The sequence below is a fragment of the Euprymna scolopes genome, chromosome 13 (assembly GCF_053919585.1).
Source record: "Euprymna scolopes isolate OS-2025 chromosome 13, ASM5391958v1, whole genome shotgun sequence".
Classification (NCBI taxonomy): domain Eukaryota; kingdom Metazoa; phylum Mollusca; class Cephalopoda; order Sepiida; family Sepiolidae; genus Euprymna; species Euprymna scolopes.
Genome location: NC_136494.1, coordinates 53298589 through 53315253, shown reverse-complemented (window position 1 = coordinate 53315253; position 16665 = coordinate 53298589). Strand labels below are relative to the sequence as shown.

Below are 16665 nucleotides of genomic sequence, written 5' to 3'. Positions count from 1 at the left end.
ATATAATTGTAATATAATATAATTGTAATATAATATAATTTTAATATAATATGATTGTAATATAATTGTAATATAATATGATTGTAATATAATTGTAATATAATATAATTGTAATATAATATGATTGTAATATAATATAATTGTAATATAATATAATTGTAATATAATATAATTGTAATATACTACAATTTAAAAAACACAGGCTTATAAAATTGATTTCAATTATTTTTTTTTTATTTAATATATAGGTTCTCTCTACTAATTGCCCTGAGATTTAAACATATTACACAATACAAAAATAAAAATTGACAGCAATTTACAAAATGCAAAAATACAAGTTCATAACACAAAATAATTTGTTTAACTGCTCAAAAAACAAAGGTAAAGAGAACAAAGAATTGTTCCAACATCCCATTCTCATTCTCTTTCTTTCTCTCTCTCCCTCTCTCACACACAAACACACACAAACACACTCACAAACAAACACACACACAATCACATACACACACAAACACACACACACACCGAATATCAGCTATCCTATTTTCACCATTTACATGATCATCCCAAGGCGTTTCATCATTAAAATGTTTACCCTCACATTTTTCTTTCTTCCTTTCCATATACTCATTATGAATACATTCGTTTTCTTCACCTCACCAATATAACAACAACATAATTCACTGTCATCGTCGTCATCGTCGTCATCGTCGTCGTCGATATCATTGATATTAAATCAATTTGCCATATTATTTGCCTTTATCATTATATCATTTATAATAAATCAATTAGCAATATCATTAGCATTCATCATTTATATAATTGGCATTTAATCAATTAGACATTTAATCGTTGCTATATTATTACTATTATTGATGTTATAGCATTAGTATTTTTATTAATTGATATTAACTAAATTATTCATATTGTTAATCCTAATTGATATCTATATATAAATTTTTCTACTGTCTGTCTGTGTGTGTGATGCGGTTTATCTCAGCCTACAGGCAACCCACCCAGGCAAGTTAGGTACCGAAATGAGGCTTATGACCCAGAGGATGTTTTAGTCATATTTATATCCAGGTTTGGTGTATGGAGATGCAAAAAAAAATGCAATAAATGCAAACAAATTGCATGCAAAAATGCAAAAAAGTCACATTTTTAGTGTGTTCTCAATCCCTGTATCTATATATTTATATATCTATGTCTATATGAGTCTGACAGAACTTTCTGTGTATCTATATAGTAGACCTATATTTCTAGAGATCTGTGTCTATGTCTATATACCTTTTTGTGGTCTATATATCTATATGCTTATAATGGCCTATGTATGTATCTATCTATGTGTGCCTATATAACTTTCTGTGTATCTATATACCTATATATATGTGTGTGTGTGTGTGTGTGTGTGTGTGTGTGTGTCGATGTGTCTATATATGTGTCTATCTATATATCTAGGCTATATATCTATATATCTGTGTCTATGTCTATATACCTTTCTGTTTATCTATATATCTATATGCCTATAATGTCCTATGTATGTATCTATCTATGTGTGTCTATGTGTGTGTCTATGTGTCTATGTATGTCTGTCTATTTGTCCATGTCTAATATTCAATTTCACCAACATCATTTTATTCTATAGTATTATTGTTCCAGCGATCACTATGCCTAAAAGACGGAAAACGAATCAAGCTGTGACATCACAAGAGAGAAGATGATAAATGTCTCCAGAGTCAAAAAAAAGAAGGCTTGAGAGAAATCGGCAGGCCACAGCTGATGTGAGAGGAGTCACCACACACCAGAGATGAAAGGCTTCAAAGAAATCGTGAGACCACAGCTGATGCAAGGCGACAGGAGGCACCACACACCAGGGATAAAAGACTGCAAGAGGGTCGGGAGGTTACTGCTAATGCGAGGCGAGGCAAGGGGAGTCACTACACACCAGGAGTTTATGGCATGATCAGGACAGAAGACAGACAGCTGATCGGCGAGAGCACCAGAGAAAACAACGAGGCCTTGCTTACAATAAAGCACATGCCACTGAAAAAATCCTCTCTGAAGACCAATTGGTTTCCTACTCCAGTGTTGGAGCTCTCATCACTGAAGACGGCGCAGCCTCCCCAATGGCCACAGTATGCCCAAGTTGTCATGCGAATAAATGGAAAAATGAAGCAAGATACATGTGTTGTAAGAACAGAAAGGTCGCCCTATCCACATTCCATGATCATCCTGATCCATTGAAACAGATTTGGGAAGGAAATCATCCCCACTCTGCATGCTTCCTCAAGTACACTAGGCAGATAAACAATTCCCTAGCAATGGCCTATTTCAAAGTCGATCACCCACCAGGACCACCTGGACACCATGAATGGCAACCAACAGTCACCATACAAGAAAAGGTATCCATACTGATGTGGGGGCTGCAGCCAGATGTAGGACAAGAACCCAAGTTTGCCCAGCTTTATGTCATGGACCTTGATCATGTTGAAAAAGAGAATGAAGTCAGGCAAGCTACTGTAACCCTACCAGCATCAGCTACTGCCCAAGAAAAGCAGATTCTCCAGAACGTTATTGATATTCTTCAGCAGCATCTGAGAGACTGGAACCCTTATGCCCATGACTTTAAGATGGCCTGTCATATCCTCCGCCAGGAGAATCCACAACAATTAAATTTGGTTCTGGATGAAAGGAAACAGCCCACTGGAGAGAACTCAAGGAGATAGAACCTAGGACTGAAAGAAATCTCAGTCCTGATGAGCGATGAGAGAGTAGAAATATTTTCGTGTTGAACACTTCCTTGTTGTTGTTGTTTCCACTGTTGTTGTTTCTTTCATGTAAATAAAAATTGTGTAAATACACTGTAATCACTCGCTTTTCTTGCACAATATGCAGTCATCTGACTGAAACAGGGCTATTTGTGTATGAAAAAATTACTGATATCTTTATTCCATACAGACTTCAAATAAGTAAGCCATATAACAACCCTTTATGATATATATTATCATTAAATCAATTTACAATATATTTAGTCTTAATAGTTGAGTAATATTCCTAATATATCAAACGTATATAATGGTGTAAACTCAATCAGGCTTGTTATTAGTTCTTAGAATTAGTAGGATTAATTAATTAGCAACAGCTTTAGACCTTATCATTGTTATGATTTACATTAGATCATTTAGCCTTATTTTTTTCTGTTTATATCATTTACATTAAATCTGTATCTATAGTGTTATAAATAAAATAAAATAAAAATGAATATTTTTAAATGCAAGAAAAATTTTCACCCTTTCCTTAAAATGTGACTTTCTTAGTCACTGTACTCGCTTAAAGAATTATGTTATCCATTTTACTTTTTAATTTTAAATATTAATGGGGTTTTTTTTTTCAATAATATGATTGTAAATATTAACATTTTTTTTTCAATAATATGATTGTAAATATTAATGCTTTTTTTAATAATATGATTGTAAGTATTAATGGAGTTTTTTTTCAATAATATGATTGTAAATATTAATGGGTTTTTTAAATAATATGATAGCAAATATTAATGTTTGTTTTTCAATAATATGGTTGTAAATATTAATGGGTTTTTTTCAATAATATGATTGTAAATATTAATGGGTTTTTTTTTCAATAATATGATTGTAAATATTAATGGGCTTTTCTTTCAATTATATGATTGTAAATATTAATGGGGTTTTTTCAATAATAGCATTGTACATATTAATGGGTATTTTTTTTCAATAATATGATTGTAAATATTAATGTTTTTTTTTTTTCAATAATATGATTGTAAATATTAAAGGGTTTTTTTTTTCAATAATATGATTGTAAGTATTAATGTTTTTTTTTTCAATATGATTGTAAATATTAATGTTTTTTCAATAATACGATTGTAAATATTAATGGGTTTTTTTTTTTCAATAATATGATTGTAAATATTAATGGGTTTTTTAAATAATATGATAGTAAATATTAATGTTTGTTTTTCAATAATATGGTTGTAAATATTAATGGGGTTTTTTTTCAATAATATGATAGTAAATATTAATGGGCTTTTCTTTCAATAATATGATTGTAAATATTAATGGGTTTTTTTTTTCAATAATATGATTGTAAATATTAATGGGCTTTTCTTTCAATTATATGATTGTAAATATTAATGGGTTTTTTTTTCAATAATAGCATTGTACATATTAATGGGTATTTTTTCTTTCAATAATATGATTGTAAATATTAATGTTTTTTTTTTCAATAATATGATTGTAAATATTAAAGGTTTTTTTTTCAATAATATGATTGTAAATATTAAAGTTTTTTTTTCAATAATATGATTGTAAATATTAATGGTTTTTTTAATAATATGATTGTAAGTATTAATTTTTTTTTTCAATAATATGATTGTAAATATTAATGTTTTTTCAATAATATGATTGTAAATATTAATGGGTTTTTTTTTCAATAATATGATTGTAAATATTAATGGGTTTTTTAAATAATATGATAGTAAATATTAATGTTTGTTTTTCAATAATATGGTTGTAAATATTAATGGGTTTTTTTTTCAATAATATGATTGTAATATTAATGGGGTTTTTTTTCAATAATATGATTGTAAATATTAATGGGCTTTTCTTTCAATTATATGATTGTAAATATTAATGGTTTTTTTTTTCAATAATAGCATTGTACATATTAATGGGTATTTTTTTTTTCAATAATATGATTGTAATGTTTTTTTTTTCAATAATATGATTGTTAATATTAAAGGGTTTTTTTTTCAATATGATTGTAAAGAACCTGCCATGTTGTATAATCTTCAGATGACCGATTACTTTTAAAAGCACTTGTACTCATCACCAAAGTTCATCTGGCAGTTTTTAAACAAAAATAATTACATAAATGTTTCTCAAATCATTTATTTTCCCAATAATTATTTCCATCACCATGTCTTTTCCAATAATTAATTGTCGCATTTATTTTCTAAAACTTTCTTCAATGTAGGAAGTAATTATATTTTTAGTATAATATATAAAATCGTATTCTTTTTTTTTTTATTTTTTACATTTTCACCCCAAATAAGACACATTGCCACTTTGATGTAGGGGGCTGCTATCAGGGACATAAGCTACAGGGGTACTATATAGGGAGTTGGGCAGCAAGATGTCGGTTCACGTTACACTTGAACTTCTGCATGTCAGTACAGTTGGGGAAGCAGGGACCCAGAAGTGAATTCCAAAATCTAGTTGTGGGGAAGAAACTACTGGAGCAGAAGGTTCTCTTACATCTAGGGATCTCTACTATGAAGGGATGGGATTTAGCTGCTTGTCGGGTTTGGCGGGAGTAGTTACGTCGAGGGAGTACAAGTGCTTGCAGTTCATCGGAGCATTCACCATTACTGGTAGAATATTTAACATAATTAAATCCTTTTTAGATAAGAGAAAAATCCAGGTTGTCCTCGACGGTCGTACATCTAAACAGTGTGATATAAATGCGGAAGTGTCTCAGGGGTCTATCCTTGGACCTCTATTGTTCCTAATATTTATTAATGACCTCCCTGACAAAACTGCCTGTGAGATGGGTATATATGCTGATGACACCACACTCTATAACAGGCATGACAGGAAAACAAATGAACACATAACTAAAGAAATGGCAAAAACACTAGAGGATTACCTCCAATGTGTAGTGGAATGGGGAGAAAAATGGATGGTCACATTCAATGCTGCCAAGACTAAACTGGTTTTCTTCAATAATTACAAGAAACCTTCTCTGCCACCAATAGCAATGGCCAGTGACTCCCTGTCAGAGAATACATCTTTCAAACTGCTTTGCCTAACGTTCACAGGAAACATGAGTTGGAACAATTATATTGAAAACATTGCCAGGGCCACTGCGAAGAAGGTAAGCTCTCTCTACCGTGCTAGAAAACTGCTGACACCTGAAAGTATCCTGTACCTCTATAATGCCACCATTCGCCCATGTATCGAGTATTGCTGTCACATTTGGGCTGGTGCATCTGCTGCTAGTCTCTCGCTCCTAGACAAGGTTCAAAAGATAGTCACCAATCTGATAGGCCCTGAACTGGCATCTAAGCTTCAGCCTCTGTCCCATCGACGAAACGTTGCATCCCTCTGCATGTTCTACAATTATTTTAATAGTGAATGCTCTGATGAACCGCAGACACTTGTGCCCCCACGACGTAGACACCCTTAACAAACCCAACAGGCAACTAAATCCCACCACCACACAGTAGAGATCCCTAGATGAAAAGATCTTTCTACTCCAGTAGTTTCTTCCCCAGAACCGCTAGACTTTGGAATTCCATTCCAGGTCCCTGCTTCCCCAACTCTACTGACATGCAGAAGTTCAAATGTAACATGAACCAACATCTTGCTGCCCAAATCTCAACATAGTGCCCCAGTAGTTGCTGCCTCTGATAGTAGCCCCCTACACCACAGTTGCAATGTGCCTTGTTTGGGGTGAAAATGTAATTAAAAAAAATAAATAAATAAATTAAAATACTTGTAGAACAGGCAGAAGGTCGCTACATTCCGTCGATGGGACAGAGGCTGAAGCTTAGCTGACAGTTCAGGACCTATCAGGTTGGCGACTCTCTTTTGCACCTTGTCTAGGAGCGAGAGACTCGTAGCAGATGTATCAGCTCAAATATGACAACAATACTCCATACATGGGCGAATGATGGCCTTATAGAGATACAGTATACTTTCGGGCATTAGTAGCTTTCTAGCATGGTAGAGAGAACCTACCTTCTTCACAGCGGTCCTGGCAATGCTCTCAATGTAATTGTTCCAATTGTTTCCTGTGAACGTTAGGCCAAGGAGTTCTACCTTTTTATTTTGTTTGAAATCTTTCTACTGAAATTGAACAATTCACATCATCTTTTTCTTTTGTCTTCAAAACTCAAAATTTCTTGTATAAACTAAAAGTCCTGGTCGTGCCAACATTATTTTTTCAAGTCTTTCTTTTCAGAAGAAGCACAACTAATCACACCTCGTCTAGTTAGATCATTAATTTCATCCTGTTTAAATCCTAAGAGATTGCTAAGGACTTCCTGTGTATGTTGGCCAAGTAAAGGTGGAGGAACATGTTGTCTGGCTGAATTGGTGTTCACATAATCAACAGCAGGAGCTGCAAATATTCAAAAACATAAAAGCAATTCAAAAAGGAAAAGAAATAATTCATATTTTGGTTAATATTACATACAAAATTCTTTGACGTTTTTCTTTTAAACATGCAATTCTTTGGATATGAGTTTATTGTGTCTAGTTTAAAGATTAATCAATATAAACAAATGTCAAAGATTTGTCCTTCAGTCGATATCAATTAGGTTTTATGTGAACTATCATCTTTATTCAGTTGATTAAGTCCGATTTATAAGGAACAAATTGGTGAATCGAGCACAGTCATTCCAACAAACACATTCTTTGAACTCAGCTAAATTTCACTTTTGATCTTAATAAAAGCCACTACAAATTCCAAGTACTTGTATTGAGAGCATATCACTAGTGTGTGATATATTACAAATGCTCAAGGCTAACAGAAACTATACCGTGTTAAATATAAGCTACTAGTAGGGCTGCGTGGCAAAAAAATAACAAAAAAACACTAGTAATCTACAAATTGTTGGACACTATCATATTTTACATGTATTGTATTTAAAAATATATACATTACCCACGAATTATATCAACATAATTAAACTGCTAATGAGGTTTTAGCATTTTGTCAGATTCTTATCCTTAAAAAACAATTATTAAATTATAAATATATATATTTGAAAAGGATACATTAAATATTTATTTAGCGCAAATGATTATAGAAATGTCTTCATCTTTCTAATATCCTTCACTCTATAATAAAGATCAATCAGTATACACATGTGCGTGTGTGTGTGTGTGTGTGTGTGTGTGTGCATACATATATATATATATATATATATATATATATATATATATATATATATATATGATAAGAATAATGGAAATAGTATTCCGACGAAATAGAGAAATAAAAAGGAACAAACCGAGTTACGTGTTCATCAACGTTTCATCTTTATTTCGAGACTTCGTCTAGATGAATGAAATTAAGAAAACAAATATTTGTACTGGCGTTTTTGTTTTCTTAATTTAATTCACCCAGAAGTTGCAAAATAAAGACGAAACGTTGATGAACACAGAGAGGGAGAGAGAGAGAGAGAGAGAGAGAGAGAGAGAGAGAGAGAGAGAGAGAGAGATTGTTTTGTTGTGTTGTGTCACAACTCTTTAGTGGGATCAGATAAGCAAGCACTTCAAGTGGAGATTGAAACTCGGGGATCCAGTATCCAAATCAGTTAGCTATTATTTAGCATCTGCTAAGAGTAAACAGGATCTCAATGAATAAATTGTCAAATGCCTCAGACCTCTATATGTTTACACAAAAAGCAATGAACAATTTCACATCAACTTTTTCTTGTGGCAGTTGGCAATATCACTTAACAGAAGGCTCAACCTAAGAAAAAGACGGCATATTTTAGTCATCTACAGGCAGCCTGTTTCGTTGTATCACATCTTTTCATTATGGCTGAATGTTACAAGAAAGTTAGTGAGAAAAAGCATTTAGAGGAATTGAGAGAGCAATTTTTTTTCCATAATGAAACGCTTTCTTTATTCTTTATTTTTTCTGCTTTTGTTATAACCCTAGTTAAAGTGTTACAAGAACAGAACACGGGAATAGAAACATTTATTAACAAGAATATACAAAAGTGTGAGATTGTTCAACCAACTAATAAATTCTGTTGGCTCACAGAATCTAGACACCGCATTTATGCCTTGTCTTCCCGTATTTATGTATATGGATCAGTTCATTCGTAGGTAATTCCATCACAATAGCTTTCTACGCGTTCATTTTTTCTTTCTCTTTTTTCTTTTTTTAAAAAAAATGTTTCTCCCTTCTTTCATTTTTTTTATTTCATCAATTCAGATGTTATGCATTCATTAATTTACAATTCCAAATTAAAAAAATATTCTATTATCCTAAATCCGGGAGATGTATTTCCACTGAAAACTGATCATGACATGCAGACACACAATTTCTATTATATTTTTCCTTATTCATTTTCATTAACTATTTTCATTATTGTTGCCCGATAATCTTTTTTTTAATTTTTTGTTGTTTCTTTTACTAAATTGTTTTCGTTTCCAGTTTCGAGGATCCAAGTTTAATGTTGAATTGCAAATAATTTCTCTGGCTGAAATATGACTTACTTGTCTGAAGATTTTTTTAAATACCGAGATTTGGAATAGTTGTGTTTTGCATCAAACACGTGATACAATAATATTTAAGAAATGGAGTTTTTTTATTAGCTCTAAAAGAGCCCCTGCAAGCATTATCACAATGTATAGATAAACAAAATTCTATAGAAATTAGTTAGTTACAACTTTTCAGAAAGTTAAGTTTTATAAAAATCCAAGGCATCAATTTTTTTAATAAGCACAAAATTGCCAATTTTAGCCATTTTAATCCGAATGGCACCCCTAGGAGGGTAACCGGAGTTTTCCCGGAAAATCCGTTCTGTTGCTTTTTTTACTCATATATCATGTTTAATGTTTGTGCAAAATTTCAAAAAATTCCAAGGCGTAGTTATTGAGAAAAGTGTGGACAGACGAACGGACGAATGGGCGAACAGACAAACAGACAAGGGTGAATTTACAAGTCCACCCTCCTTTTGTTTTTTTTTGGGGGGGGCCAATGAGCTATTGTTATTTTAATTATGATCAAACATTAATTGTTTTTTATTCACAATAGAAAAGAAAGAGATTTAAGATTAAATTTATGATAAAACTCTGAAATAAAATATTAAAATAAATAAATAAAATTAAGAATTGTGATCCAAAATTGCTCTAAAATTGCATATTTTAAGTTAAATCGCTCAAAAAATGTTAAGTGTCATGGTATTAAATCAATAAAGAATCATGAAAAATTTCCAAAAAAATAATAATCTATGCTCTTACCAGGAAGATACATTTTTCCAATGAGAGGATGTGTCATCTTTTGAATCAACCCACATTCTTGAACCTGCAAAAACAATATTCTACACTGTCATTCTTATTTTAAGCATCACAGAACTCATTTTCTAAAATAGAAATGTCCTTGATAAGAAGATAGGATGGTAGATCTGTAAAGGAATGAGAGAAGAAAAGAAATTGAAAAAAAGAAGGGGTGGGTGTAAGGAATTCGATTGGAGTAGAGAAGATAGAACGCTGTCAGCAGGAAGATTGGTTTGGGATTTGGTGGAGGACAAATGAAAACAAAATGGTCTATTATTTTAATGCTTAAAAAGAATTGGGATAAACTCATTGGAATTAGCTAAAAAGTATTTTATATAAAGGAAAAAAAACAAGGGTTAAAAAGCAAATATATTAAAACTTTGGAAATTAAGAAAACTAAAGGGGGTTATTGACACCAAATTATGAAACTATGAATGATGAGGTGAAAGGATGAAAACTTAGTATGAACATTATAAAAAAAGAATTAAAGTTTAAATTTTATTTATTTACTTTCTTAATAAAACTAAAAGATTTCAGTTAAAGAATAAACAAAACATATAAATAATTTTTTGAATTACAAAAAAATTATTTTAGCTATAATTCTGTTTGCTTTTATATTATTTTATTTTGTAATTATTTTGAAGTCTGAATGTTTGTGTTGACCAACACCAGAGCCACAGAAGTCTGTTGAGGCAGTATGTGTTTAGTCTGTGGTGTATAGAATGTGTCTTGGGTTCCTTTTCGGTTTGTTGGTGGAGTCTGAATATCTGTTCATCCAGCCACTGTTTTATAAGCTTGTAAAATTTCACACAAGATTATTACAATTGCTTATAGGTATTACTTTTTGGAGTTTGTAATTATTCCTTTGATTGGAAATTATTTGATTTAACATTTTCATGTCAAAATTACTAGCTTTGCAAAATGAGGAGGAAAGCAAAGTCCAACGAAGTGGAGAAAGGGGAGAGTGTAAGTAATTAATGTCATTTGCATTTAAGTGTTTGTTTGTAGGATCATTCCCCAATTCAATCGCCATAAGTTTAATGATCTTTTACATTGAAAAAATTTTAGATGTTGTAGTTTGACATTCAACTTAAAAAAAAATGTTTCTTCATTTTCACAAGAAACCATTGTAAATGCTCTGAGTTGCAGCATGATTTGGAAGAAGAAACATTTTCTTTGTAATTTCATATTCTAATAAATTCAATGTTTTTGTGATTGGACAGATAAGGAAAATGTCTGTTTAGGTGCTGTGGAATATATACATTTATTTAATTATATATATTAGCAAGGAGTTATCTTATGATAATTATTTTTCCCTGTTGTCTGAGATATTTAATCAAAGGCCATTTTTGTTCCACAGACGAAATGGATGGATTTTGTAAAGAAGGATGAACAACATCTTATGAATTTACCAAACGTTGTAAATTATCCTAATTATCGGCTGATAACTTCAAGTGTTTCATTTTCGTCATCAGCAAAAGACATCGAAATAAGGCACATGATGTTTAACAAATTAAGGAAGGAAGCTAATTTAACCCTTGATATATTGTGGAAGAAGATGAAAAAATTATTATTATACGACAGGATTTAAAAGATATTGGAGGAAATAGCGTTTAACCATGCATCCAGCATATTGAAACCAAATAGGAAGAATAAATAGTTTTTAACCCTTAACCCATGTCACACTTGTGAAGATATTATAAAATAAAAAATTTTTAAGGTTTAAAACTCAGTGAATGTTGCAAGTAAAAATGAAATGGATAGTTTGCAAGTTAAAAATATATTCCAGTTAAAGTGTCCAATAAAAATATTGCATTTCAACTTGGTGTGGAAGCTGATGTGAGTATAATACATGCAGATTCTTGGGAGAAAAATCAGTAAACCTATTTTTGGCATCTGTAAATCAGGTACTTTCTGGAGTGGTGAAATGACTCAAACATTTTTTCTCCATGACCTTAGCAATGGACTGGATATACATCTTCTATTTTAGATCTGACTGGATTAAACATTTTTACCTTTGGAATAAGCCAATGAATTCATTTTGTAAACTTATAGAAGAATTTTATAAAAACATAACAAAAGAATAAAACATTTTCAGAAGATTTGTTTGCAGGTTTAAGATAATGTAAAAAATCTTGCCTGAATTTGAATTGAAAGATAATGTAATACCAATGTTTAATTCTTTTATGCACCATTTACAGCAGGGTGGAACGATAAAATTGTCACCCTAAAGATAACAATACTACAGCTTTATTTTAAAACTTTTATTGAAATAATAAATTCAGGTAACTTGATCATGTAGCAGAGCTGACATCTGTTCAATGTAGTCACCTTCAGCCTCAATCACTGCCTTGATACTCGTGATGTTCTCAACATATCACTAAACAAAGTAGTCCAGCAGGTTCAGGTTGGGGAGGAGGAGGGCCAGTGAAAAAAGGGCACAAAGTTGTAGCACTCCTTCTGAAGCCAAACCTAGGTCTCTTTAGACTTATGGGCCGGCGCCAAGTCCTGCTGTCACACCTAGAGTCTGCCAGTGGCCACTTGATTGCAATAGGGGATCACCACACTCTTCAGCACATCCAGCTACACTTTGGTGTTGACTTTCAAGTCAACTGAAAATGTGAGGTGGCATGATGTAGCCCTCATTTGAAACCACACCAAAGAGCATAACTGTAGCTGGAAACTTAGTTGAGCTGTGCCCTCAAACATTGAATCATCCAGGTTTGCATTTTGAGGGTGTTGGCAATGTTTTTGTTGTCATAACTTGTATTGATAGAAAGCATGAATTGTACAGTGACACAATGTTCAATTTTGCTCATTGAACATTGTGTCACTTTCAAATATGATAGAAGGCTTCTATTACTCTTGGGATTTGTACACAACTGGCCAACTAACAGATGGTCTGCAACAAAAAAAGAAAACTGGTTTTTATCAAATAGAAATGGAATCATGCTGTCTTTTCTAGCGTGACAATTTTATCATTCCACCTTGTGTTATATGGAAAAGGGCTGTCCCCTTTGCATGTAAATAATAAGAATATTAGATAAGTGAAAATGAGATTAGGATAAGCCTAGAATCGAACCCTGTAGGCAAAATTAAGAAATGGAATGTTAGAAATTAAGTCGATTGCCCAATTCTTTTAGAAATCTGAATATTAAACATGTCAGTTAAAAGAGTGAATAATGCAACTTAAAAATATATTGTTTAAAAAATAGGTTAAAAAAAAAAAATAGGTTGGGTGAGGATTCTTTTGTTTGCCAGAAGTGTGTTTGGACAAGCATATGAAAAGCCACATGAAATTAGTCACGTTTGAAAACACACTTCTGATGTCATAGACAAAGGACATTTCTCCATATAGGTCTATGGGTTCGGAGTTGAGTCAGCAAAGAGAGTCAGTCAGTCGGGCAGTTGATCAACCAAAAGTTGACATAGTCAGTCAGAGAGGAGAGTCCCTTGGAGACGAAGGGTAAAAGATTAGACATGTAGATACAAGCTGAATTCCTGACGTCATCGACCGGTCGATCAGATGAATAAAGAAGTCATCATTATGTTGTAATTGTTGTCTTGTGTCATCCTTCATCATGAACGAAAGGTAATTGTGTTTATCATCTATTATAATGAACATTGTGTAACTCTTTGAAGATTATGTATCTCCCCTCCTCTGTGTTAAGAACTGCATCATACATCACTCAGTCCATATTTGATATGAAATCTCCCAGAATTTTCAGTCGTCGTCATAATGTAATATATACAAATGTCATTATCATTTTAATATCGGTGTTATAAGAACTGTTAAAATGAAACCCCCAAAAATCGCAGAACGGCATATATGTCTCCTTCATCATTGTTATATATGTCCCCGTCATCTTTTAATATGTACCCCTATTTATGGAAGCCAATAATATAGCACTTGTAGATAAATAATTAATTTGATCGCTCTGGAGAATATGAGTATAACATCGAAAGTTGAATACATTAACTCATTCTCCTTTATGTTAAAAAGCAGCTGAAAGCGATACACTTTGATGTGTGACTTTTTCATCAGGATGAACAATGCAGTAAAACCTCATTATTTTCTTCTTCCACAAGAGATTTTTGCATTTGAGCGATGAGTATTTGTCCGGTTGATAACCAATGTATAAAACTTCTAACCATTAAATTTAATAGGTAGCATTTTGAGATTGGGATCACTCTTGAAATTTTACAAATGGGCACAATTTTATTTGTATTTCAATTTGGTAGTGCTTCTTTGGATGATGTTTTGAAAAAAAAATGGAAATAAAATACACGGCCCCAAAAATAGCTGAATAACATTTAAATATAGATAAAAAATAAAGAGTGCAACTGACAAAAATGAAATATTTGAAGCAAATCATGGATAAAAATGGTAGGAAGCAGATCTTGCCAGAGAAAGTGTTATTAAAAATATGCTTCAGAAAATGTTAGTTATTTATAACATTTTTATGTTTAGTTAATTATTGTAATGTGTTTGTACTCAATAGGATTTCTTTTTTGTGATTAACACTGAATGAGTTCCTAAAAAAGACACCAAATGCATTTTGATTGATGAATGTAAAAAGGCATTCAAAAATACAAAAGATATCTTGACGTCAATTGTTGATGCATTTGATCCCAAATGTGAAATAATCACAGTTAGTGATGTCAGTTCCATATATTATTTCTAAATTTTGTCAGATTCTGCGTCTAGCCATGCTATAAGGTTGATTTATGTATGAGTGCTGGTGTATCTATATTCATTTACTTACATGCGTGTTCACATTTTATTTCATTCTGTGTTGTCATTATTATCATAATAATATTCAGTTTGACATCTGTTTCACATGCTGAATGTCTTCTAAAAATTGACTAACCTATCTCTGACCAGGCCTTTATTTACCCATCTTTCTCTTAAATCCATCTTTATTACTTCCATGTTTGCTTTAGCTTCCCTCTGTGAAGTGTACTTGGTAGCTCAACTGTTCTGCATCTCTAATTCATTCTTTCGACACGGCAATAGCATCGAAATTTCCTGAACATATCTGCCCATACTGTCCAGATTTAATCTTCCTTTGAAGTCATCAGATCTAAACTCATAGTACACATCCTTTGTATCATTCTTATATCATTTCCTCTCCATGCAACGCATGTCCTCGACCCTCACTTGTCAGTTTCACACCTATACATTATCACACTGCACACACAACACTGTTATCCCCTCGCCAATCTTTCACGAAAAACACCTGTCTAGCTGAATCCACTGTGAAAAATTTCCCCCACTCTATATCTGTGTCTAAATCAAAACACGGATTCCATGAACAAAGCTTCTTTCTTAGAACTGCACGCCTGTGGAACTCTGTTCCGTCTGCCTGCTTCCCACCGAACTACAACTTGGATGTGTTCAAGTCCAACGTTAACAAATTCCTAATGAACTGCCCCCTTAAGTAAACACTTCATCAAATCTCCACACTAACGTAATGTACTTGCAATAACCCTTATCCCTGAGTGGCTTCCGGGCCTTCATAAGTGGTGATCACTGTGTAAAAAAAAAAAAAAAAGAAAAGAAATATCCTTGTTAGAGGATTTTTTTAACTTGGTCTTAAAAGAGGGATTCCTTATACATGGACTTCACATATTTGTTGTAATTTTGCTTTTAATAATGAGTCACCACTTATCGAGGTCGAAAGCCACTCAAGGATAATGATTTATGAGATTGATAGATTGTCAGTTGTGTGATAAAGAATATTATAAAAGGATTGAACATGATGGATGGAATGAACAAAATTATGAGGATGATTTAAGACAAATAGTTTTTACATTGTAATGAAGATGACCTTGTTGTAGTGTGCAGAAAAACAGTTTTATGCTAATGTGTTCTACATATGGGAAATTCTTGGAAAGAATTTCTGTTTATGGAAATTCCTCAGATGCTAGACATACAGGGGTAGAAAGGAAATTTCTTTTCAAATATGGTAGCTGGAAGAGTTTTTGCTGTGAATATCCTACATGGAGGAACAAGGGATTGGAACTTAGTCGAGCACCTTCCATGGAAATAATTATAAAACAGAGAAAGGTTAGCAATGTCTTTTCTATGAGAAAATGGCTCTAAAGAACAGAAGATATCATTCTCCACTAGATTACGAAGATGATTTTGCATTCTGTTAAGGCGAGAAAGAGTGCTGAAGAGTATCTGCCTAGATGTGGCTGAAGTGCTCCATCAGGGCGTATTTAACTCTTATGTGGATTGAGAATTTCATCATGAGTCACATACTTTCTTAAGTGGTAGAATGATCAGTCGATTTGTTTTAGCAATCTTAATCATGGATTTGATGTTTTCTATTTTAGATATGGAGTGAAAGTCAGTCCTGAGAGCTTATCAAAATAAAAGGCTTTGGAAGAATCCAATTATGAAACCTGTTTTAATTTTGTTGGAGTAAAAATATATATAATCACTTTTGTTTGCAGTTCATATGCAAAGTTAAAATGTTTCTGACCTTATTTTAAAATATCCAGGAAAAGTATAATATCATTGGATTATTGTTCATATTGGGAAGGGGAATACTTATGTCATCAATGTATCTAAAGTGTTATATTTAAAGTGGCCAGATTCTAA

General features: G+C 32.3%; 1 protein-coding gene across 4 annotated transcripts in view; it reads right to left on the bottom strand.

Annotated features, from left to right (window-relative positions):
- Positions 1 to 6909: 6909 nt before the first annotated feature.
- Positions 6910 to 16665, bottom strand: part of LOC145292027 (succinyl-CoA:glutarate CoA-transferase-like) — a 144401-nt gene continuing 134645 nt past the window's right edge. For all 4 annotated transcript variants that reach the window (XM_080138048.1, XM_080138044.1, XM_080138046.1 and 1 more), the window contains exons 13-14: positions 10020 to 10083; positions 6910 to 7158 (exon numbers count right to left, since the gene is read on the bottom strand). In XM_080138048.1, coding sequence (XP_079994174.1) covers positions 6974 to 7158; positions 10020 to 10083 — 249 coding nt within the window. In that variant the 3' untranslated portion in view covers positions 6910 to 6973. The remainder of the gene's footprint in view (positions 7159 to 10019; positions 10084 to 16665) is intronic.